Here is a 27,209-nt window from a genome sequence, read left to right as displayed (position 1 = left end):
AGCTTTGCATAAGCTTTGCAGAGAGTCAGTTCTATGTTGTAAGATCAGGTAATATATTTTAATTCATATACATATTTCTGGAAAAGAAAATATTAAAACAATTAATTTATCATAATTACTTTTAAAAAGCCTTATGTTTTTCAATAGATGTTCAAACCTTTCTCCTTACCCCATCCCATAATCCATAATTTGCTTTAGTTTACATTGGCAAGTAATTAAAACCATTTGAATATAAGAATATTAATATTTTACTTAAAGAATATTCATGGTTTCCCTACAAAATACTTAATTACCTAAAGAAAAAGGATCTTCAAGTTATCTATTAATTTGGTTGTCATTAAATCATCTTCCTCCAAAAAGGTTAAGGGTTACTTGGCTTAAACTTGCTACAATTTTTTTTAACAGCCGCAAAATAATAAGTGCATATTTCTATATTTCTTGAAATAATAGATATATTATTCTTATAATAAATATTCTTTTAAAATATCCACTGAACTTAGACTAAAAGAGTAAGGGAACGTTTGATTTTATGTGAATTTTTGGGGTTGCTCTTTTTGCTTGAAGCATTGGCGTTGTGCTATGAATTTGTGTTGGCAATATCCCAAATATCCTCCTTTTATTTATTCACTCTATGAAGTTTTGATAAAAAAAAAAAACCTTTATGCTGCTCAATGAAATGAGCAACTGTATTTGTGTTTCCTCAAGCTTGTTCTTCAGAAATTAAAAAGATTTGACTGTGCAAGATAGGATGCATGCTGATCATGTCTGCAGAAGGGCTAGTCTGATAATCTGTCTCCCAAACTAGGAGGTGGAAAGAAACCATGAGTGACACAATGAGAAAGACTCTAGGCAGCAGGGGGAAGAGGGACGCGGAGGGGATGGAGACAGTTATGTAGATTGAAAGGCTCAGCTGTAAACCTTGTATGTGAGGCTTTGTGTGGTGATGTCCCTGCAAGGAGAGCTGGCTGGAAACCCTGGAGAAAGCTGCTTCCATTTTCATCCTCCCGTTACTTATCTCTACCTCAGAGTTTATGGTTAATTGTTTTTAGAAATCATTTCCCTTTTGCCCTCTTCACTCCCATTCAGCTGCTAAGTGACTGGAAGATGAAATGACCTCTGAATTTATTCTTCTTGTTAGATTTTTCCACACCACTTAAGGGACCAAGTTGTTTGTGTAAGTTCATCACCCCTCCAGGGTTCAAGTTGACATTTCACCTAATGAATAGCCCCTTGGCCTAGTTATTCCAGAGATGCATAATTAAAGCAATAATGCTATTTGTTTAGTGGAAGTAAGATTTCATTTTGTCTTTTGAGTTAATTGCTTAAAGGTTTGTTTCTTTTTTCTTGCTGAAGGCATATTATTATACCATTTGTGTTAAAATAAATATATTTTTAAATGTCCATCTTCAGAAAAATTAAAAAGTTACTTTAATGGAAAAATTTTAGCCCTGAGGATTTAGAAATAAACATGTGTATGTACAATATTTTAATTTTATGATATTTAATTTTATGAGATATAATTTAATTTTATATCTTCCATAAAGGCACTGATTTAGGCCTTTTATTTTGAATTCTTTAGTATTATACATGACTTTCCAGTATAGCTGACATGGAGTGGATACTAAATATATATGTATTTTTCATTGAGTCCATATGATAGGAATTTGAATTTTCTTTTTGAAATGAGGTTAATATTAAAAAAGGCTTCACATATTATAAGGAGTCCTAACTAAAAATCAAAATGCCTCTGTTTGTGACACTAATTGCTACTTTTACTCTTTGGGAATTGTAGTCTATATATATATTACTCTCTGTGATGTGAAATGTTATTTATAAAATTGTATATATAAGAAACACATATATGGCACTTATGTAAAAGGCACTATGTTCTATGCTTTATAAATGTTATTAATGTAGAATCAGTGAGGAAAATAATATCATCCTTTCACTCTGGCTAATATTTAGAAAAGATAATATATAATTCATACACAGACACATAGAGACCTAGAAATGATTACAGATGTGTGGAGCATGAGGATAGTAGAGGCTGAGTATTCTGTGTATAGAATAATAGGTGTGGTGGTGGTAGGTACACAGGATTTCATGCAGTAACTGAAGAGCTGAGTTTCTTGACATTTTAAATAGCAAAATGTCTTGAGAAATGTTGAAGAAAAAGATGTAACTAGGCAAAGATAATGGTTTATATACTTCACCTGGGTAAGATACTTTTTGTGTTTGATAGTGAGATCTAAACTGGTGGTGTCTGTTAAAAGTGTTAGAACTAATTTAAGCAATACTTTACTAATTTTTCCAAATGATGAAAAAATCCCGTTTCTCTGTGTTAATGAAACTCTGTACAGGATATTTTAGGAAAATAAGTAAAATACTTGTGTCTAGATTCAGGCTCCAGGTACATGAATTTTAGGTACAATTAGGAAAAAAATCAATTCCTGAGAGGCTATTTCTAACATATTTTAAAAATGTTTTCTGGTCAGTGTTTTGGAGAAACTTAATCTGTGTTTACTGTATCGCATTCGGGACATTTGGATTTGAGTCCTATTGCCTCACTGATGACGTTTGAATTTGGAAGATTTCCTAACCATTTATCACTAGGCCTTAAATTTCTTATCTATGAAAAGAAGTTGCTTAGATACTTGCTCTGTTTTCTTTCAGTTAAAAGGGAGAAGTTGAAAGATTTGCATGTCATTTTCCTATATGCTCTAATAGCATTTTTTAATTAAAAAGTTGCAATCTTCACTGTAAAAGCACAAAGATTAAAAATGTGTATATTTCTATCTCTATAAAACTATATTCATATTTATTTTCCTGAAAAGATTGGGGACTTATCGTAACCCATTTTTGTTATGTTTTTTCCCTTGATAATGTATTGTGAACATTTATACATATTATGATTTATAAGTGGCTAAATGGAATTATGCTATGTTTTTTAAAATACTTTTATTAGGGGCACCTAGGTGGCTTAGTCAGTTAAGTATCTGACTTTTTTTTTTTTTTTAAGATTTTATTTATTTATTTATGAGAGACACACAGAGAGAGGCAGAGACATAGGCAGAGGGAGAAGCAGGCTCCCTGCGGTGAGCCTGATGTGGGACTCCCAAGACCCCAGCGGAAGCAGGGCCAGGACCTGAGCTGAAGGCAGACTTTCAACCACTGAGCCACCCAGGTGCCCCAGCATTTGACTCTTGATTTCAGCTCAGGTCACAATCCCAAGGTCGTGAGATTGAGCCATGCATTGGGCTCTGCCCTGGGTGTGGAGCCTGCCTAAGACTATGTATCCAGCTCCCAGTTGTCCTTCTCCACCTCTGCCCCTCTCAAATAAAATAAAATAATAAAATAAAATAAAATAAAATAAAATAAAATAAAATAAAATAATAAAATAATTTTTATTGAATGTTTAGTTTTTCAATTATTGTACTCTGAATAATGCTATGTTTAACATTCTTATAGATTGATCTTTGTACAGATACTTGATTATATCTTTAGCATAAATTCTTAGGTGTAGAATTATTTAAATCTTAAATACATTTTAAGGCAGTTTAATATTTTGTTGTCGAGCTATGCCAAAAGTTTATATCAATTTTAATTTGCAACATCTAATAATTCATTCAACAAATAATTCATTCAACAAATTCATTATTTAGTGCTTATTTTATATTGGGAAGACATGAATGAAGTGAGATATTGAGAGAAATAGTGGAAGAGAGCAGGGTAGGTCTGTTCTGCATTGATCATTAACCATCAAAAAACTTCAAGAATTTTAGAAGCAAAATAATATTTTATTTTTTATTTCTTTGCTATTAAGCAGAATTTTTTTTTTTAAGTTACTTTGATGACAGTTTTGTATTGGGATTATTTGTGCTGACTACCTTGATTGGCTTCTGTGTCCCTCCTTGGTGAAGGAGGAAGGTGACTCTAATGTTAATTGCTCTCCTCCAATTGGTTGCAAATCATAGGATGTTTTTGCTGTCAAAATTAGAATTTTTCTCGGGTGTTTGGGTGGCTCAGTGGTTGAGCGTCTGCCTTCAGCTCAAGGCGTGATCCCGGGTACTGGGATTGAGTGTGGCATTGGGCTCCCAGCAGAGAGTCTGCTTCTCCCCCCACCTATGTCTTTGCCTCTCCCTCTCTGTGTCTCTCATGAATGAATAAATAAAATCTTTTAAAAAATAATTAGAATTTTTCTCATCAAAATTAGAGGACTTTCCTTTCCACTATGTGTTGGTAATAAGCTGGTCTTTTTGTTTGTTTGTATGTTTTATTGTTCTCATCATGTTAGTTCTGTTCTGTTTTCTTTTTTTCCTCTTTTTTATGGTTCTGTTTTGTGTTTTAAAGTGACATTTCTAAAGTACCATTTTTCCTACTTTAAAACCTTTATACTCATCAGTACAATTGTTCTTCTATGGGACTTCTGACTCTTATCTCTAGTTGCTTTTAAGATTTTATCACTGTACTAGCTGCTCTTCATAATATTTTTAGGCATGGATTTACTCTTATCTATGCTGCTAAGGACTTCATTATGTTTTTCAACTATTTAAGAGAATTATCATTATCACTTCAAATATTTCCCCTTGCCCATTCTATTTAATTTTCTTTGTTCCTTCTGAAAATCTTGTTATATTTATTTTGGATTGTGTTATTCTATTGCCTGTATCTCTCAGTCTTTTACATTTTCCATCTCTTTGTTAATATGTGATAAATTCTTGTGAATTTCTTTCTAGTTCATTAACTTGACTATTTCTATTTAGCCTGCTCAACCTATTAGGCTTTTAATTTATTATTTTTAAAAGATTTTATTTATTTATTCATGAGAGACACATACAGAGAGAAAGAGAGAGAGAGAATGGCAGAGAGAGGCAGAGAGAGAAGCAGGCTCCCTGTGGGGAGCCCAACATGGGACTCAATCCCACGTCTCCAGGATCCTGCCCTGGGCTGAAGGTGACACTAAAACACTGAGCCACCCGGGCTGCCCTAGGCTTTTAATTTAAAAGCTACTTTTCCCACAACTTCTATTTAGTTCATTTTCAAATCTATCAATTATTTTTCTTATTGTAGCGATAGCTTATTTCTTCTGGCACTTGTTTCTTATTCTGATTCTCTATTTCATTCCTTCCTACTTATGGTATTTCCAATTGTTTTCATCATAAAAAGTTCTTGTGGTAGTAATATTTCTTTTATAGTATCTGATAAGTCTCACTTGTGGTATTTATTTTCCGTGTGATATTTCTGGAAATTTGTGATATATCTTTTAGTTTCTTCTTTCATTTCTGGTACCTGGTAACTTCCAGGGGTGTGCTAGTAGATGTTTAATTATCAGGTCTCTGAAGAAAGCTTGGTTTGTAGCATTTGCCAGTTTCTATGGTATAAATATTCTCACCAAAGCCAATTTTAAACTACTGAAGTGGTATCATCAAGCTTGGAGTTGGGAAAAGCTGTGCACAATCAGCTTTTGCAAGCTGATCGTAGGAGCCAACTTCAGAACACCACTGGCAATTTTCCTTTTCTAATGCAAATTCAGCTGCACATTAACTACTTTTTGTTACAGTTTACCCAACTCATCTAAAGTTTTGTGATGTTTAAGAGTTTCCATGTTAGCTAACACTACCAGGTTTCTGGACCAGAAGCAATGCTTTATGTCCGATATTAAGAAAACTTAAAAATGTATGTATTATAATTCTTGAATTGGGGAATTTTGCTGTTTTTATATTTCTTTTTTTTTAAGATTTTATTTATTTATTCATGAGATACACAAAGAGAGGCAGAGACATAAGCAGAGAAGGAGAAGCAGGCTCCATGCAGGGAGCCCGATGTGGGACTCCATCCCGGGACTCCAGGATCACACCCCGAGCCAAAGGCAGACGCTCAATCGCTGAGCCACCCAGGCATCCCTGTTTTTATATTTCTTATTTTATATGTCCTTTGTCTTAATAATCCTTCATATTTCTTAGGTATTTGCTTCCTTCTCATCTCTTACATTCTGGTCTCTATTGCTTTACTCCTGCTAAATAAGTTTATCAAAGGATTTCTATGGAAGCATCATGTTGTTACATGAACAATATTTTAAGAGATTCTTAGCTTTTTGATATAGACAAGAACAGATTACTTGGAAGGAAATAGTAATTATTAGATATTGAATATTATTTATTAGAAAGTATTTTGTGTATTTACATACTTATGATTAGAGACATTAAATTATTTTTACCAAAAAAATTATTTTTACCTTTATACTGAACTGATGGTGTGCTTCTAGATATTTGTATTGAGAGTGCTCTAAATCAGAAGTTGGTAACCTTTTCTTTTTCCTTTTAAATTTTATTTTAATTTTTTAAATTATTTGTTTTTATTTTTTAAGTAAGCTCTGTGCCCAGTGTGGGGCTTGTACTCACAACCCTGAGACCAAGAGCTGCATGCTCTACTGACCACCAGCCAGGTGCCCCTGGCAAACTTTTCTATAAAGAATTGGATAGTAAATATTTTAGGCTTTGCAGGCCATATAGTTTCTGTCACAGTAACTCAAATCTACCATTATAGCATGAAAGCAGCCTTAGACAATATGTGTAAACTAATGAATGGCCTTGTTCTAATAAAATTTTATTTATAAAAATAGGTGGTGAGTTGAATTTAGTCCATGGGCCACTTCTGCTCTAAATGATAGTCCATAGACCAAAAGATTTAATAGTATCTTAAAGTGAGCAAATGCACAGTTCTTAATAGAAAATTAAATTTAAATCTATTTTCTCTATCAGCACTAAAAAGATGATTACTTATTTTATGGTATATTTACTTTTATTTGTTTTTTTAAATGTACATTTTTTATACATAGCTGGGAGAATTCTTTTGGACATAGACAGTATTTTTTTTGGTAATTAACAATAATTATCTAATTTTGTACGTATGCTTACAGTCTATTAAGAGAGTCATCTGTTAATAAGTCGGATATGTAATAAATGCAAAAATTATTTACAGATGAGTTTGTTGCATATTAGTTCAACTTGGAAAGTGCTGGATCTCCAACATTTTTTTGTAATCAATTGTTCATTTAGTTTTTTCTTGTGGGTATTGTAATTCAGTGACAAACCATGGGAGCCTGGAGCTGCCCAGAACTGATTTTTTTGTGTCTGTGAAGCTTCTCAAACCTCCTGTGGTTTAGTTGGCACATCTCAAATACAAAAGAATTTAAATATTGATCTAAGCTATTAAAACACATTATAGTTACATTTTTTTATAGTAGCTGCTGTGCACCAATTCAACCTAATAAATTCTTAAGTATATCTCATTCATACAACTTGGCCTACTGCTTTGCTCAGAGTAACCATTAATTCATACAGGCTTGTAATGAGAGAAACTCAGTATAGTACATAGCAAGGAGCGCACAGGAACAACCAGTAATTGAAAGCTCTAAGCTCCCCAAATTATCATTCCTCCCTTTTCAAGTTACTCATGGGTCCTCTATTACACCAAGATATTGTCACTAATTACATTTTAGACTAATATTGAGACAATGCCCTGGCCATTTATGTTGTTTCTATGCAATGGTGCCAAATGCTTTCTGCCATGCTATCAGGAAATATAATTACCAAACTATTTTTTGTAATTCCCTGAGATTATCATACTGAACATTCTTTTGCTTTTAATGACCCTTTGTGGAACAAGAAGTTTCTGCAGTGACTTAGTGACTTAGTCATGGTGCTACATTTGGAATCATTATAATGCAACCAGGAAAGATCAGGATGCTTGCTTCCCATAGCAAGATTATTCACTCATTAAAAATTAATGAAAATACATTGTTCATTTCAGGTGGTGGGCTGGAGTTATTATTTCCCACATGCCCAATTCAGCAGTACAGAACTAAAACAGCTTTGCTGGGTAGCATTTCTGAGGTCAGCTGTGTTGGACTCTTCCATTCTATCACTACTACAAACTCCTCATTCCTAGTTTATTAACATCAAATTAATTGAAAACTTATAGATATCAATATGCAAAGATAATGAAAATACTTAGATTTGTGCTAGAGAAGGAAAGAAGCTTTCTTTCATTTGATTCTTCTTTTATTCAGTAAGCATTTACTCGACACTAACTATATATTAAGAATAGTGTTGGGCCCTGGGGTTGTGAACATGAATAAAACATAGTCCCTTTCCTTGAGAAGGTCATAATGTAGTATGGAACAGACATATGAACAGTTACAATATTATAAGATATTTGTTCTAAAAGTATGAATAAAGTGTTGTGACAAGACTGAAGGAAAATATTAAAGAATGGCTGGGAGAACATTTCCCCATTGAATGCATGCTGTAAGATAATGAGTCAATAATGAATGGAAATTTTAAATGCTGGAAATGAGCATTTGGAAAATGGAAATTAAATAAAAAATATCGTTTATAATAACATTAAAAACATAATTGCTTAAGAAAATCTTAAAGTTGTGAAATAACTATACAGAGAAAATATGCAACAAATATAAAATACTTTTCTTTGTAATGTATTAATTTCTTTTCAAATAGAATTGCTTATTTAAAACAAAAATAATAGCAGTCTGTTATGGAGTTTATAAAGTATTATGTATAAGTAAAATAAATGACAACAATCATTTACAGGACCAGAGGAGAAAATTGAAGTAGACTATTGTAAGTTTCTTAAATTATATGTGAAATAGAATAATATTATTTGAAGTTACATGACTAAAAATTAAAAATGCAGGTTGTAACTCTAGAACAACCACTAAAAAAAGTATAACTAGTAAGCTATTGGATAAAATAAAATGGAAAACAAAAAGACAGTTGTTCCTAAGAAGGCTGAGAATGAGGAAAAATAGAATAAAGAATACAGGAGTAAAATATGAAACATATAGTACAGTGTTAGGCTTGATGTCAGCAGTATTCATATTCACTTTAAATGTAAATGGACTAAATATATCTATTAAAAGACAGAGATCATCAGCATCTCCTCACTTCTATCCAACATAGGATTGGAGCCAACAATTAGGCAAGGAAAAGCAGATTGGAAAGGAAAAAGAAAAAACTATCTTCATTTGAAGACAACTTCTCTGTGTATAAGGAAAATCCTAAACAACCTATAAAATATTTACTCGTTTTAATAAATGAGTATAGCAATGTGGTAGAATACAAGGTCACTTACAAAAATTAGCATTATTTTAAAAAATAAGCCTTTGGGAAATGGAAATTAAAAATATACCATTTACATTAGCATCAAAAATGTAAATGCTAAAGAATAAACTTAAAGGAAAACATACAAGATCTATACACTGCAAACTACAAAACATTCCTGAGGTAAATTAGAGAGAACAAAATAAATGGGCAAATATACTATAATTATGGATAAAAATATCCAATATTGTTGAGATATTTTTCTTCCCAAAGCAATCTATAGTTCTAATACATTCTCAATCAAATTCCAGAAAGTTAAAAAAAATTTTTTTTTTTGAAATGTCAGGCTGATTTTAAAGTCCATGTGGAAATGCAAAGACCTAAAAGAATCTTCCAAATAAAAAGAAAAAAAAAATGGAGAACTTACCTCATTTGAAGAACTTACAATAAAACTCCGTAATCAAGATGGAATGATACGGGTGTAAATACAGACAGTAGGTCAATGGGACAGAACAGAGTCCTGAAATAGATCAACACTTGTATAGCCAATTGATTTTTTTGGCTAAGGGAACAAGGCAACTCAATATGGGAAATTTTAGGACCATGAATACTTGAACAACTGGCTATTTATAAGGAAGAAAATGAACCTCAATATATACCTTAACATATAATCCCACCATAGATTAAAATTAATTGGAAGTAGAGACGCCTGGGTGGCTCAATGGTTGAGTGTCTGCCTTCGGCTCAGGGCATGATCCCGGGGTCCTGGGATCAAGTCCCACATCGGGCTCCCTGTATGGAGCCTGCTTCTCCCTCTGCCTATGTCTCTGCCTCTCTCTGTGTGTCTTTCATGAATAAATAAATAAAATCTTAAAAAAAATTAATTGGAAGTAGACCATATTACTAAAAGTAATATGAACAATGTAAAGCTTCAAGAAGAAAATGTGGAAGAATATCTTTCTAAACTTGGTGTGGTCAAAGATCCCTTGATAGAATCAAGAAAGCACTATTAATAAAAGAAAAATAAATGATAAAATAATTTCATAAAATTAAGTATTACTAGAAGACAGCATTTTAAAATTAAATATGCAAGCTACAGACTGAAAGAGGATATTCATAATGTGTATCTGACAGAAAACTTTTATCTGAAATAAATGAAGAATTTCTATAATTTGTAATAAAAAGACACATAACCACCTCCCCCTATGCACAGTCCACCACCAAATGCACAAGATTTCAAAAGGCATTTAACCAAAGATGTTAAATAAGTGGCCAATAAACATGTGAAAATAAGCTCAATATCATTAGCAATCAAGGAAATAAAAAACCATAACAAAATATTACTAACTGTCCACTAGAATAATTAGAATTTAAAAAACTGACAGCACTAAATGTTGGCAGGGAGGTAAAACAATTGAATTTTCATACATTGCTGCAAGTTGACAATGTGCCTGATAATGTGACTGTTTTTCAAAATTTAATAAAACATATTCCTAATCTCATGATCCAACAATTTTTTCTCATGCTATTTTTCATGAGAGGAATGAAAACATATTTAACAAAAATACATGTACATAAATATACATAGCGGAATTATTAATAACATTAAAAAATAGAGGCACCTCAAATGTCCTAAAGCAGAATGGACAAGCACCCTGTGATTCATTAATCTTGGCCATAAAATGAATAATTAGTAAAACTTATGCCAATATGGCTGAATACTAAAAGCATATTACTGAGCAAAAGAAGCTCAACCAAAGAAAGTGTATACTGTATGTTCATTGATATGAGTTCTAGGACAAGAAAAACTAATTTATAATGAAAGAAGTTAGACCATTGTTTGCCTCAGAGTTGGGGAATATTGTCTAGAAAAGAGCAAAGGGGTTTTTAGACAATTTTTTATCTTCACTGAAATGTGAGTTACATGGATATGTGCTTTTGTCAAAACTCATCAACCTATACACTAAAGAACTGTTCATTTTACTATGTGTAAAATTATACCTGTTTTTTTATTTTATTTTATTTTTTTTATTTTTTTATTTATTTATGATAGTCACAGAGAGAGAGAGAGAGAGAGAGAGAGGCAGAGACATAGGCAGAGGGAGAAGCAGGCTCCATGCACCGGGAGCCCGACGTGGGATTCGATCTCGGGTCTCCAGGATCGCGCCCTGGGCCAAAGGCAGGCGCCAAACCGCTGCGCCACCTAGGGATCCCTGTTTTTTTTTTTTAAGTGGCACTGTCAGGAGGGATTCCTGACTCCTTTTTTTTTTTTAAGATTTTATTTATTTATTTATGAGAGACAGAGAGAGAGAGAGAGGCAGAGACACAAGAAGAGGAAGAAGCAGGCACCATGCATGGAGCCGGACGTGGGACTCAATTCCGGATCCCCAGGATCAGGCCCTGGGTTGAAGGTGGCGCTAAACCGTTGAGCCACCCGGGCTGCCCTATACCTGGTTTAAAACTAAATTTAAAATTTTAAACAAAGTAGATGTACTTGGCAAAAATAATACATAAATTTTATGGAAATCTCATGGATATGATAAAATAATCTCACAGACTAAAATTTGAGAAGTTGTTTGTTTTGTTGTTTTATTTTTTACTTTTCCGATTATATTTTAGTAATTATTTTATGGGGGAGGTTTACCTTCTTCAGGAAGTCTAGAAGTAGAAAAGTTCCAGAATTTTTAATTCAGTAGTTTAATGTTATCATCAAGCACAGTTTCTTCTATTCTTCCTGCTTTACCCTCCTTGACATTTCTCTTTAAGATCATTTCCCATCAATGGCTTTTATGAATGTTTTGGTTCCAGGCATTTGTGCCTACAGAGCAACTCCCAGCAAAAGAATAAATGACCACTAGTTCCTTGTGTCACTTGAATTTTTTGACAAATATTTAACATATCAAATGGTATTTTATATATGTAGGCTATAAAAAATAATAATGAAACAAACATACAAGACTCCACCATGCAGCTTGAAGTTGACATGGATTCTTGGTCTTTATTACTCACATTAATAGCAGTAGCTAGAATGTCAATATTCGTGGTAGTTCCTCAGGCCCCTAATTCCAAAGGGTGATTCAAAGAAAGTCAGGTGACTACTGCATATATAGTGGGTTCCGCTATAGACGTGGAACTCCAAGCATAAGGAACCCAAATCTTTATAATTGGCAATAAGCACGGCTTGCCCCAGAGAAACATCATTTCTTTATTATACTGGTGAGTGATCAAACTTGCTCTTTGTTCAAGAGAGAGATAGTATCTCTGTCTTCCAAGATTGTTTGCTATATAATTACCCTTGAGAAGATAGTCTGGAATAATGACAGCCGGTGCTTCTGTTTGCAAGACATGCCAGAATGTGAGAGACCTAATTAGAGAATTGTCTTTCAACAGGGGTGTGCTTCCTCCCCACCCTCTGCACTCTGTATTTATGATGCATTACCTATTGTCTCAGCATTATTTAATGCATAGTTTCTTCTTTTCCCAAATATCTGCAATGCAGACTTTAACATAATCAGGCTTCCACCTATGTGTGTGTCTGTTTTTGGCTCTTTATTAATTTATAGGTCTATCTGCATCAATCTCTCATACGTTTTCTTACTGCAGCTTTGTACCCTCCTAACCTTCACAGACAAAACACCCACTCTCTTTTCTTTAGGAATGTCTTCTATGCTCTTGCCCATTCTTTTTGAAATTTAAAAAATCTGTCAATTCCTATGTATTTTTTCTTGCAATTCAGACTCCTGGGATTGTGTTGCTAGCTTTCCTAAGGTTTGCTTAAAACTTCTATTAAACAAACTGAGAGTTACTGGAGGGGAGGTGTATGGGAGATGGGCTAAATGTTGGGCATTAAAGAGAGCACTTTTTGGGATGAGCACTGGATGAATCTCACTAAATTCTACCCCAGTGCTACACTGGATGTTAACTAACGTTAATTTAAATAATTAAAAAAGCTATTCAGAACTATTGTGAATGTACCTCTTCAAGTCAATAGAACAAACAAATGAAAAAATTTCCTCTATTAAGCTCAGTCTGGTGTCTTCAATGTGACTTCCTACCATAGATAGGTTCTAAGCTTTGTTTCCTTGGCTCTACATTTTATTTATTTATTTATTTATTTATTTATTTATTTATTTATTTATGATATTATTTATTCATGAGAGACACACAGAGAGAGAGAAAGACAGGAAGAGACACAGCAGAGGGAGAAGCAGGCTCCATGCAGGGAGCCTGACCTGGGACTGGATCCTGGGTCTGAAGGATCACGCCCTGGGCTGAAGGCAGTGCTAAACCGCTGAGCCACCTGGGCTGCCCTACATGCTACTCTTTAAAAACTAAAGTCCTCATCTTCAGACATCACCAGTTGGCCTGGGTACAAGTGGCAGCTTCAGCTCTTTTACCTCTCTGCATGAATTCTTTGCATTATTTTCAGTCTCTTATAATTTTTTTCTTTTCTTTTTTGACAGATTAGTTATGCATTAAAAATATTTTGTATATTTTTTCTAACTTTTTTAGGACTTTTACACCGAAAAGTGGTTTTCAGGATATCTAATCATTCATATTGCCAGAAACAGAAGTCTCTTGTCAATTGTGGTTTTAAGATTGTTTAGCTCACAGAATTGTGTCTTGCACACAATAAACATTCAGTAAAGTGTGCTTAACTGAATTGAAAAGGTTTCAGTTGGATTTCTCTGATGTTGCCTCATCATACTCAAATAAGTACCTAATTTAGCATTACCACCATTACATTATTTTATCCTCTCCTTAAAAAATGATTGATTTAATCCTCTCCTTTACAAAACTATAAAATATTTCCAACATATGGAAAGTAATATAATTGAAATCTTTGTACTTAACCTCCAAGATTAAACTGATGTTAACTTAGTGCCCATTTATTTCAGTTTTGGTTTTGTGATCGTATAACAAAGCAATGTACATAATTTTGTATATTTAAAATTTTTATGTCAATAAGTCAGTGATCTTCAAACCCTTTTGAAACTTGCTTTTATCCCACTCAACATCATGTTTGAAAAATTTATCTATGCTGATACCTTAAACTCGAATTCAGTTATTCCAAGGCTTGTATATAATTCTATTATCAATTATAGTTTATTTAAGAGTCCCTCTATTCTATGATAAACATCCTTACATATATGTTTTTGAGCATATGTTTGAGATTTAAAGTTAGATGCCTAGAACTGAAAGTGCTATAAAAAAAAAGGTGTTCTAGGGATCCCTGGGTGGCGCAGCGGTTTGGCGCCTGCCTTTGGCCCAGGGCGCGATCCTGGAGATCCGGGATCGAATCCCACGTCAGGCTCCCGGTGCATGGAGCCTGCTTCTCCCTCTGCCTGTGTCTCTGCCTCTCTCTCTCACTGTGTTCCTATCATAAATAAATAAAAATTTAAAAATAAAAAAAAATAAAAAAATAAAAAAAAGGTGTTCTAAACTTTAACTTATTAAGTATATTCAATTCTTTATATCAAATCTTTATGATTATGATAGTATTAATCATTATAAAAATAGAAAATTTTTACTTTATTTTATTATTTAATGTTTATAATTTATGAAAAGTACCTAATACTAGTCTGGATACAGATAATGCCAAATATATGTTATGCATGACACCTTGTGTTTAACTCAAATTATATTAAAATTTATACTATTAAATAATGAACAATAGGTGATTTGGAAATTTATACCCCCCCTTTTTCTATAGGTATTTATGAGCCTCCATTTATTGTACTACTGCAGTGAACCAACCTTGGATGTGAAAATTGCCTTTTGTCAGGTGTGTGTTCTTACAGGTAAAACAAGGTACAGTATATTCCCTTGTATTTCCATTTTGCATTTCAGCTTGTATATATTACACACCAAGTTAGGGTTTATGTAGTATTAAAAATAACTTGGGAATAAGAAGTGAATAGTTAGAATGTTTTTTCTGTTCCAGTACACTTGTTAGAATGGGAATGAAGATAATTCTTTTTAATGATTATAAATATAGTATTTAATCACTGTGTAAAGTGATTTCTTACTGGATTTTATTTATACTTAAGGTCACTAATGTCTTTCCAAGTACTTGAAATGTAGCTTGAATCATCAAAATAGCTGACATCTGTATTATTGTTCCTCATCATAAGGACTCATGAGCCCTCTATAGCAGATCTTCAATACCCACAGATAATAACGTGCCAGGGGTTCTCAGTTTGTTTTTTGATGCCCAGTGCTAACTGATAATTAGTAAAAAGGTAAACAACAATAACAGCAAATAAAGGTATATTTAACCTACAATGAACCATAGTAAGAAAGTAGTGTGCATGGACCAGATAAGAGTCTGCTCTCCTGTATTCACATACATTCTATTCTTAAGAAAAAGAGGTTACCTGGGGTGCCTCTGCCTACTCTACAGTTATGCTTAGGGTAATTCTAACTTCAGCCTGTTGTTATGTTGTAATTAATAGTGCTCCCTTTTACTCTCAGGATTGTTTTTTGGATAATAAGTTATATAGTAACTTTACTCATGCCCTAAGGATGAAGCAATTCAGTTTTTCTGTAATGATTTTCATTGTTATCTTCTCATTGAGCTGTACTGTAAACAGGAGTAATATGCATCCTTTAAAACAAAGTTTAAAAAATAACTCTGCACCTTCTATTATTTTAATGTAGTCTTTTCTGATTCTGAAAGTAACATGTGCTTATTACAGAAAAGGTAAAAAAAAAAAAACATAAAGAAACATTGGCAAACCTATTCTCTCTAAGCATTAAGTAGAATTTCTATGGGAGAGTAAAATGTGTTACATGCTATGAATAGGATTTATTAGGGGCAGCCCCGTGGCCCAGCGGTTTGGTGCCACTTTCGGCACGGGGTGTGATCCTGGAGACCCAGGATCGAGTCCCATGTCAGGCTCCCTGCATGGAGCCTGCTTCTCTCCCTCTCTGTCTGCCTGTGTCTCTACCTCTCTCTCTCTGTCATGAGAAAATAAATAAAATCTTAAAAAAAAAAGAATAGGATTTACTGATCTGATCTACCTCACCTCCCTGACCTCTAAATGTTGTAATGCTGGCTACCTCAGGCCTTTACATAACTTCTCTTCTATAATAAGAATCCTGGAACTGGACAGCCTTGGTTGGAAACTCTAAATCTATCTATTAGCCATTTACTTTTGACCTCGGGCAAGTTACTTAACTTCTTTGTGCTTTAGTGTCTAAACTTTAAAAAGAGTAAAATAATAGTATCTACCTTTTAGGGTTATGAGAATTAAATGAGTTAATATTTGCAGAGCAATGAGAACAGTGCTGGGATATGTATTTATTAAATAGCTAAATAAATTTACATTCATGGGATCCCTGGGTGGCGCAGCAGTTTAGGGCCTGCCTTTGGCCCAGGGTGCGATCCTGGAGACCCGGAATCGAATCCCACGTCGGGCTCCCGGTGCATGGAGCCTGCTTCTCCCTCTGCCTATGTCTCTGCCTCTCTCTCTCTCTCTCTGTGTGTGTGTGACTATCATAAATAAATAAAAATTTTAAAAAAAATTTACATTCACCTGATGCTCCAATTGAGTTCCTGTTTTAAGTATTAACAATATCTTGACTACTTCCATAGTTTTATCTCCAATCCAAATCTCTCCCCAAAACTAGACTCTTGCCTAACTACCTATTCTACATCTTTGCTTGGATGTCTAATAGGCAAATCAAACTCTGCATACACCAAACCAAATTCCTGATCTTTCTTCCAAAATTGCTCTAATTCAGTAAGTGCTGAATTCACCTTTCCTCTTGCTTAGGATAAAATCTTTGGAATCATCTTTTGGACAACACTTCACATTCAGTTTGTTAGCAAATACCGTTGGCTCTACAGCTCTACATTCAAAATATATCTGAAATCTCACCACTTCTCAACATTCTCTCCACTACTACTTTGATCCAGCCTACTATCACCTCTTGCCTGGATTATTACCAGAGCTTCCACATTTGCTCACTCCCAAAATGGTTTATTCTTAAAACATCAACAAGGGCAATATTTTGAAATGTATAAGTGAAATCATATCATCCCTCGGTTAAAACCAAAACAAAACAGAAAAACCTTTCAATGTCTTCCCATTTCACTTAATGGTAAAAACCAAAATTCTTATTATCATATAGCCACCTAGAGACCCCTTCACTGAAATGCTCTTCCTCCTTAGCCCACTCCTCCACCATTGTCAGGGCTTTGCTCAAATGTCATTTTTTAAGGGAATCTTTCCTCACTATTCTATTTAAAATTGCCCCTTTCTTTCTCTGCCTACCCAACTTCCCAGCCTTTATTTTTTCCCTCCATAACATGTTTTGATATACCATATATATAACCAGTATGTGTTTCTCTCTACTAAAATGCATTTCTCACATGGGCAGGAATTTTTTGCAGTGGTGTGCTGGAGCCAGCTCACACAGGCTCACAAGAGTTGATTTTGCACCTCTCTCCCCAACTCAAAGTTCAGTGAAAAGAGGCTGGTAGATCGAAGTCTGTTATTATAGGAATATGTACATTATGTAAATAAGCAATTAATACAGTTAGTCTCCTCCCTCCCTGCAGTTGTTGAATATTTACCCAACACACTATTGGAATTTTGTCTCTTCTGCACATAGTATGGCATGGGCTCTCCCTGAATATTTGTGTATGAATCAATGAATGGCAACATGTTTGGTTTGCAACTATGACTGCTCTTTGGTTGAAATGAGCAGGCTTGAATTTTGGGGTAGAATATCTGGGCCCTACCACTTGCAAGCTATATGACTGCATGCTATTTCATTAGCTTCCATGAGCCTATTTACTATAGGCATTAACTTTATAAAACAAACCACAAGAACTAATTCAAGATTTACATATCTCAAGATTAAATCTGAACTTCAAAAATTATCAGTAAAAAAGGTCTTAAAACTTATGCTATATTTTTAAATCCAGAGTCTTTGTGTGGGTTGAAGTTATTTTTTATATCGGTTCCCAATATTTTGGTGCAGATGCAGGATGTCTATTTCTAGTAAGAGTTCTTTGAAAGCAAAGGAATAAAGAGAAGTGAAGCATGAACTTTATTAATGACTGAATCTTTTTCTGCTTACTATGAGCTTTTGGTATCTAGATACATGCATATTTGATAACTTCAAAAAAATCTAAAAATATAGCAAGCAGAATGTTGCTGGTCATGACTCAGAGCATTTTATTTACTTTCCATGTAGAATTTTCATTTGATAATGTTTATTTATTTACTTTTCTTTTCTGTAGCTCTGCCTGCTTTACTGCTCTAGCGATTTAGAGAAAAGAGTGTATTCATTTTTTAGAGGCAGAGTTATCTACTGGGATTTACTTTCAAACTATGTTTTTTGGAAGCTTCTTATTTCATGAGACATCTCACACATTCTTGGTATGCTGTGGTGTTTACCCACCAGCAGGGTTAGGTCACTCCCAACTTCCTGCCAGACAGACAATGAACAAAGATCTTAAGTAACTTGTCAAGTGATGAAGTATTTTCAGAATCCAGGTCTCTTGAGCCTTAATCTGTGTTTTTTTTTTAATATTATGTTATATTTCCAATTTTTTTCATTTGTTATCAATAAGAAGTTACAGAAAATATAGAGAACAAAATTGCCCAGATAGTTATCAATAGGGAATATATACATTATCTGTAATAGTGTTAATCTTATTTTTTAGTTGAATCATATGAAGAACATGGGAATCATTGAATTTTTTAGCTACTATTAAATTTTCTTTTCTTTTCTTTTTAAATTCCAACAAGCACTTTTTGCAGGCAAGAGGTCTCTCATTATATTCTGGGGAGAAATTTGTCTTTGTAATGTTAGACAATAAAAGAATAATCTTTAGTTTGGACTATTATGAATCCTTTAAAAATATAGACTGATAGGGAATTGAAAGTGCAAACACTCTGGATCCTCCTGAGAAAGAGGTAGGCCTTCTTAGCTTTCTTTTCTCAATTCAACAGAGAATCACAGAGCTGTTTAATTTCATTTTTTCAAATTATTAAAAGATCTGTAAAAAGTGCTATTTTTGGAACTCTGTTGTACTGAACAGTTGAGTCAGGATTTTAACCAAGGAATATATACACACAGAAATGTGTTTTGGAAACCGCATGCATGTCCATGGGTATCTTAGCATTATTACATCCTGAAGTGCATGACCATTAGTTGTACAGGCTTGTGTTTTCCCCTCTTAATGGTGACTCCCTCGGGGCCAGGACCAGGGCAACCTCATCTTTGATTTCCAAGTCCAGAAATCTACCTTAATTCTGTAGATGTTCAATAAATGCCTTGAATATAAGAGTGTAAATAAAACTTGAATATAAGAGTGTAAATAAAACTTAATAGAGAAACACCATTTCCCAAGTAGAAATTCGTTTACTTGCTTTTCAAAATCAAGTCAATTGCTCAGCATCTAACATTTTATAAGTGTACATTAATAGATTTAATTGCATTTTGGTTATTTTGCTATTACAAATCAGTGTCAACCAAACAATTATCTAAACGTTATTAACTTACTGTCCTCTCTAAATGTTACTGATGCTTGTGCTGGTTATGAGTCATTTAAAATGTTTTCTTAATTTTGTATTTTCGCAGAGAGTTCAAATTAATGAATCAAGAATTATAAATTTAAGTAGAACTAGAAATAAAGAGATTGAATCTATTGAGGTTCTTTCTGGCTATGACAACAAAACTCTTTCTGTGTCCTTACATTTTTTATGCAAGGAGATATTTATGTACTGACTAATTAATTATTGATTGATTCTATCATAATGTATACAACACATCTTAACTGAGTACCTATAATATAAACCTGCAACTTGTAAAAACTAGGGACACAGGATGAATGATATGGTTACTGTCCTCAAAGAACACACTGTCTAGTCTAAAGCATGCTAGACAGTGGCTGGGCTTATAACTTGAAAACCTATTCCTCTGAGTTAAAAAGCTAGGCAATAGCTATGTGCTAAAGAATGAGTCAGAAAAAAACCAAAACCCTGATAGTTATTGAAGAAGACTTTATTAAGATTTTACCTCATTTAATCTTCACAACAGTATTAATTATCAAAGATATAATCCAATTATATTTTTTTCTGGAGTTGGAAATCTCAACTATTATACTGGAAGGTCTTTCTCCAGTCCTCTTAGGAACTTTTTGAAATCTTACACTGGTTCTCAGTGTTTTTACTGAAGTGAGTAGCAGTTAAATATAACAATAACCAACAGACTATGATTAAATGCAAAGAAGCTTAAGATTCTATTGGTCACTGGTAGAAAAAAAAGAACTTTTATATAAATTCCAAAAGATGTTTGTGATATATAAAATCAAAAATATTACTGAGGATATGACAAAAATAGTTTCATTGTGAGGTTGTTATCATCAAATTGTTCTTCACTGTCTTTTTGAGCTCTTACTGTTTTTTGGTATAAACCTTATTAGACATGTTGGCTGAGACTGAGAATGTTAATTTTTTTTCTAGTTAAAATGTGTTTTTTGTAAACAGACATAAAATACTGCTGGACAACTTGACTAATTAATTACATTTTATTTTATTTCTCTAATGTCTGTATAATAAAAGCATTATGTGTATATGTAATAATTTTCTTAGCTACAGATGATGAAAATTTACTCTTAGCAAAATTGCTGACCACTTCTAATTTATTATTTTTTAGTATTCAGATGTTTTCCTGCCTTTGATCTTTAGAAATTTCAGGATGTCAACAAATATTTTATGGGCTGCATTCACTTTTTAGAGCTTTTTATAAATATGGAAATAATTAAACCTAAAGATAGGTATTCTGGAATGCCCATGGAATGGTTTAGTTTTAAGTGATATGTTCAGATCATAGTACTTAGTACATTTAAAAAATATCATTAAACCCGATGCCAGGGTTATATGGTTTAAACAAACAAACAATAAACAACAGTTCTTTGGTTTTCAGGCGTATTGAATTTGAAGTAACTTGATTTGCTGAACTCTATACCATTTAATAGGGTTATGGTGTTTCTGTTTCAAAGAAAGTGAAATCATCTGGTTAAAATTTTTACACTTAGATGGCCATCTTAGATTGAAAGACTTTAATACTAACATAGAGGCATAGAGCAACAAAGGAAAAGATATTTTGATGGGACAATGCAAAAGAACCATTAAACCAAACTAAAAACCATTTTTGGTGTCCTGTGAAATAAATGGCATTGTTTGTATATTTTAGACTTTGGGGGAGATTGTCTGCCACTTCAAAACATCAATTTAGACACTGACTTCTTTAAGAGAATCAGTAGTTTGAGCATTGGTATATTTAAAGTTCTTGGTATGTCATAAATGAATGGCTATGATTTTGAGGTATAAAAACTGATAAATTTTTCCTTTATTATTTTAGTTTTTCATGTAATAGGGAAAGAAATTTTTTTACCTTAGTTTCTCCTTTTAAGATTTTTTTCCTGTGTATTATTTGAGGAACTCTTCTTTATCTGCTTTTATACATTGCATTTAATTTTGCATACATTAAAAAAAATCCCAATATATATGCCTTAGCACATGGACTGTCCATAGGCAAATTGTTAAAGACATAGCAAACAATGTAATTGCTGTAATTATTGTAAAAACATGGTACATCTTGAATCATGAAGTAAATCACTAAGATATCTATACTCTGAGGATAACTAACATATCTATTTTTATGAATGAACGTTTCATGATGCTTAACAATAGCTTTTTTTTTCCATATGCCCACATGTGACAATGGCTGCAGCAAATTTCAAAAGAATAAATTTAGTGTTAAATTTCTGTCTTATACCTTGGACAGGGTTTTTTTTTTCTAATGATTTATTAATTATCTGAGTTAATGAATAGATTCAATTATGCTACAAAGATTTAAAAAAAGGTAAATATCTTAAGATTTGGTTCTGTAATGATGAACTTTCCTGTATTGATTGATTGTGGGTATGTGTTTAGTTTGCTTGAGGCACAAAAATATTGAACTTGACTTCTTATTGAATGATCTTAACCTGAATATAAATGTAACTTAGTACTGTAAGTTCAATTATGACTGAAGTATTAATCAGGTTAAATGAACTTATTGCCTACATCTTTAAAAATATTTGTGCTATAAAGTATCCCAGAATTATCTGTGGTTTTCAGTGTACAATAAATCATGCTCTGCAAGAAAAGCATCAACGCGGTATTCTATTTTGATCTATATAGTGTTCTTAAGTAATCAATCATTCCTTAAATACACTATTTTAATTCTATATGAGAGTTTGGATAATACATTAAGTGATAATTTTGCTTTTCTGTACAGGTATTATCTGAGGTTGGGGTACATGATAAACAAAGCCTGGATTTTTCAGTAGGTTAAGAAGAATAATGCTAACTTAGATCATGAATTATAAAACCAGTTCCAATCTGGAATGTGTCATTTAACTCTTCTTTCATTCATCTTCTCTAAAGATGAATATTTATTTGATTATATACCCTATACATCTCTAACTCATTCCAGAAAAGCTTAAGGTAGTTACAAAAGTACATATCTAAATAGATGAAAACCCAACTTTGGAGAATATGGAACTACTAGATTTAGGTACTGATTAGATCTTTTTATAATTGTGCATTGGGAGAATCATATATATATCATTTGGATTTAAGAATATTGCTCTTTGTTACATATATGAAAATGGTTCTAGTGTCCATTTTTAAATATATCATTTTATAAACTCTAATTTCCTCTTCTAAAAAATACAGATATTGTTTTATAGATAACTCAGTGAAATTTAGATAACTTGTAAATGTTTGGATTCCTAAATGATTTTTTACTGTCCTTCTAAGGGAGTATAGCCTCTTACTCCTACCCTGAGAAAGAGTTTCTTGAAAAATGAACTATTATTTATTAACCTGGAAAATTTTTCCTGTCTTAATTATTATTTTTTAAATATTTTATTTATTTATTCATGAGAGACACAGAGAGAAAGATGGTGATACACAGGCAGAGGGAGAAGCAAGGCTCCACGCAGGAAGCCCGACTCGGGACTCGATCCCGGGACCAGGATCACGCCCTGAGCCAAAGGCAGACACTCAACTGCTGAGCCACCCAGGCGTCCCTCCTGTCTTGATTCTATAATACCACTTATTATTGCCTATTTTATACTTTTTTTCTTTATCATAGACAAGCTGGAAATATGTAAATAAGAATTGTAAAATTCTGTGTCGTTAGTTTAGTAGGTTAGATCATTGTGGCAATGAAATCAGAATTCCAAGTTTGATTCGTAAGGAAGAATTTAATATTAAGCTTTTTGAGGACAGGAACCTTATATTCTTGATACTTAGAACATTTTCTGACACATTGTAAGACGAAAATAAGTATTTGTTCAATGAAGAATATACTGCAGTAATAGACCTCAAGTCTCAGGGACTTATCAGAGCAAAAGTTTATTTCTTTTTATACAATGTCTAGAACAGGTCAGCAAAGGGCTCTTCCCTATCTGGTGACTCAGGAATTTTGGCTTCAGCCACCTTGTGACTTATGAATTTAGGCTCTTGCCATCTTGTGATGTGCCAACTAAGACATCAGAGTGTGGAAAGAGATGGATTGTGGTGGCACATTCTCCGAATGTCCCTGCATTTAGCTAACCCTTGCCATTTCTACTGTAGTTTACAGGCCAGAATCCATCACGTGGCTCCAACAGAACTACAGAGGAAGGCATGGAATGTATTGGAGCACAAGAATATTCATGGAACAATGTTTTTGCCACAAATGATAACACAGAAAAATATTCTATTACCTGACCATTCTTAAACCTATTGGTTACATATTAACTGTATAGCAATATCATAGTGTCTTGGAGTAGCACTACAGTTCAAGCCCATTTTTTGTTAAAAGTGTTCTAAAACTGCTAATTAGCTATGTGTCTTTAAAGGGCTTTCTAACTTCTCAATAATAATTATAGTAGTAATAATAATAATAATAAACCATTAAGGGTTTTTTTTATAAGCTTATACTATACTAAGAGCTTTATATAGATTATCTCATTTAATCTTCTCACTAATGAAAAGAAGCAGATTATTGGTGTCATTCTACAAATAAATACACTTGAGTGTAAGATTGTAAAAAAGCTTGACCAAGACTTACAGTCAGGACTCTAAGATAAAAACCGGATTTTTATTCTTTGTTGAAATTCTCAGTCTAGGATTTCTCAATTGGAAAAATGACAATATGAGGTCTTATGTGAAATGATTTATTATAACCCAGCACAGTGTCTGGTCCTAATACTAGCTTGATGCATAGTAGGCTTTGAAGCAGTACTAGCTTTCTTCCTTCATATATAAATAGCAGGAGGCAGAAGCCATGCCTGCTCTATTTTTGATTACTGCCATGTGTTTTTTTCACATAATTGAAAATAATGGTTAAACAATTTAAGTCTTAAAGTTATTATTTCATTATTGATTTGTTATAAGCCATTGAGTCCACAGAGTATCCAACTCTGGGCAACCAATATAAAAGTCATATACATATCAGGCTGTAATCCTCCTTAGAAAGTAACACTTTAAGAAACAGAGTGGAGAAAATATGCTCTTGACAGAAAAAGATCTAATCCTAACTATCATTAAGTATTGTCTCAAATCTCCTCCTTTAAAACTCATACGTAAATAATTTAATTCAGATTAAAATGGATTGAGCACATGCCTTTTTTTGCCATTACAAATGGAATAGGAGGTATGGTTTCTGCTGACTTTAAATAGCCGTCTTGGAATAGCATCATGAAACAACTCAAAATTCTAGTCATAACTATGAGAATGAATAGCTCAATATTATTTGTGCCAAAAGCACAATCACCACCTTTTGGCAGTTACTTTTCAGTATCCAAATAGCAATACTAAAATAATATCCAACAGATTGGCCAGTTAATTTTCTAGAGATGCATTTTGTAGCTAACTTATCTTGGCTATCGTATTGAGATAGATCAATGTTGTATCCATAGCATCTTCAATAGGCCTGGCATATAGTAGGTGATCAATATATATTTAACAACTGAATGCATCAGACCTTAAAACTTTTAAAGCAGTTCTGAAAGTCCAGCTTTCCCTCACCAGCACTGTCTACTTCAACCCTAAATTATGTAATGTTCAGTTAAGTTCAAACTCCAGTCTGAGACAACTGATAAATATAAGGGAAGGGCATGCTATTAATCAATTTCTCTTGATTTTCTAAGCCCTATTCCTATAGCCCACCTTATCATAAGAAAATCATGTAATTGTTCTAAATTCTTTTAGCTCACCTAGTGAATGGATTAGTAAAAAAAAAAAAATAAGAGCACACATTTTGGAATTGAATAAACTTTAATTTATATTAATTTATATTTATTGACACCACTAATTAATGGTTCTAAGACTGTGAGCCAATGAACAACTCTGTATGCCACTCTTTTCACCTGTAGTTAGTGTTAAATATAGTATTTAACAGAATATGAAGTTCACCTTTAGTAGATAAGCCATTAATACTGCTTTACCTTTCTTTCTCCTGTTGAATTATTGAAAGCTGATGTCACATAAATCATATGAAATATATTTTTATGTCTTTGATTAACAATATTGTATTGACTGCCTGATATTTGATTCTCAAAGTTATTATATAAAAAACTATTAAATATATTCTTCCTGAAGTTAAGTACTTGAGAAATTATATCTTTCCTGTGAACTGGTATGATATATTCCATGAGATTAATGAATCAAAACTTGCCATTCATTGTGTTTTGTTGTTGTTGTCATTATTTTTTCCTTTTGGTTTGGTGGAAGAATGACATTGTTTTGTGCTCAAGGTAGTAGATATTTGTAGTGTAAGCCTTCTGGTAAAACTGTCATCTTCCAGCCTGCTTTATTTGAGATCTGTTCCTAAACTGGATTTAATGTTTTTTTTATTCCCATATCTTTGATGGTGTTCTGCATAAATCCTTTTTGGAACCACGCAGAACATATATAATAAATGAATGAAAGAATAAAACGACTTGCTTAAGGTTTCACAGCTGTTAACTACTGGCTTGGTACTATTTTCAGCTATATCATTCAAAGGAAACTAAGGAAACTTAACCTCTAAAAATTTCTAAACCTTAATGTCTCCTGCTCAGATACTGACTAGCAGTAACATAGGACAGTCATGCACAAATGAAAATGGGGAAGGAGTACTTGTGACATATAGGTTATTAAATTTGAGAATAATGCAATCAAGACTTTGGACACCTACACAATAAGATCAGTAATGTAGAATGTTTTTCTTCACAAAATTCCATCGCTATAGGCTAGCAGCTAATTGGTCCTTTCTTACCAATCTGCGTAACATGAAGTCTTGTCATGGAACAGATTATACTCAGATATCTTCTCTAACAAACTGCCTACCCAACTGCCAACAGCAATAACGGCTTCTTTTAATTTAGCTTTAAAATTTTTTGGCAGATGGGGGACAGGGAGGAAATAGGTTTGCTTTGAGTTTTTGTAAAAAAATTCTCATATCCACATAGAAATATTGATTCATTAAACATGAGATTAATATTCAGTGGAGGAATTAGTTATTTCAAAAATAATGTGAATCATTAATAAACTACTCTAAATCTATTATTATTTTGAACCATATTGATTTTCATAAGTTGCCACTGTGGTGGTTTATAATTTTTTAATATAATGTTATGTATTTATAATTAACATAATTTCTTCTCTGGAAAGAGACTTCCATTTTGGTGAGCATTTATGAATACCTTTGGGTTTTAGTATAAATTCAATATAAATTGATGATGGAATGTTTATTTTCATAAACTAATTGAAAGAACATTAGTTGGACCTATATTATACCTATGAGAGAGGGAAACATTTCCCTGGGAATATGACATCTGGGCCTGCTAATGAGGTGCTGATACCATAGAGAGCCACTGTGACATTTCTGATTCCACATCTTTTATTTACTTGGTTTGACCTGCATTGTTTCTAGCTTTTGCCTCTCCAACTAGCTCTCTTTAAGTGGCGATGTCTCATGTCTCTTACATCTACTATTTTCTAATATAGTGGTCATATCGCCAAGAAGTTGTACACTCAAAGAATA

At 33.0% G+C, this 27,209-nt stretch overlaps 1 protein-coding gene across 8 annotated transcripts in view; it reads left to right on the top strand.

Moving 5' to 3' along the window:
- Positions 1–27,209, top strand: part of MAPK10 (mitogen-activated protein kinase 10) — a 296,363-nt gene that overhangs the window by 138,823 nt on the left and 130,331 nt on the right. For 5 of the 8 annotated variants that reach the window (XM_041759955.1, XM_041759958.1, XM_041759953.1 and 2 more), the window contains exon 3: positions 14,836–14,907. The exons of 1 other annotated variant lie outside the window; for it this stretch is intronic. In XM_041759955.1, coding sequence (XP_041615889.1) covers positions 14,842–14,907 — 66 coding nt within the window. In that variant the 5' untranslated portion in view covers positions 14,836–14,841. Of the gene's footprint in view, positions 1–5,930; positions 5,964–14,835; positions 14,934–27,209 lie in introns of those variants that run through there. 2 more of the 8 variants (XM_041759957.1, XM_041759959.1) reach the window with 2 other exon arrangements.

Source organism: Vulpes lagopus, chromosome 6 (genome assembly GCF_018345385.1).
Source record: "Vulpes lagopus strain Blue_001 chromosome 6, ASM1834538v1, whole genome shotgun sequence".
NCBI lineage: Eukaryota > Metazoa > Chordata > Mammalia > Carnivora > Canidae > Vulpes > Vulpes lagopus.
Note: the sequence above shows the minus strand (reverse complement) of the source record. Positions and strands in the feature narration are given on the sequence as shown.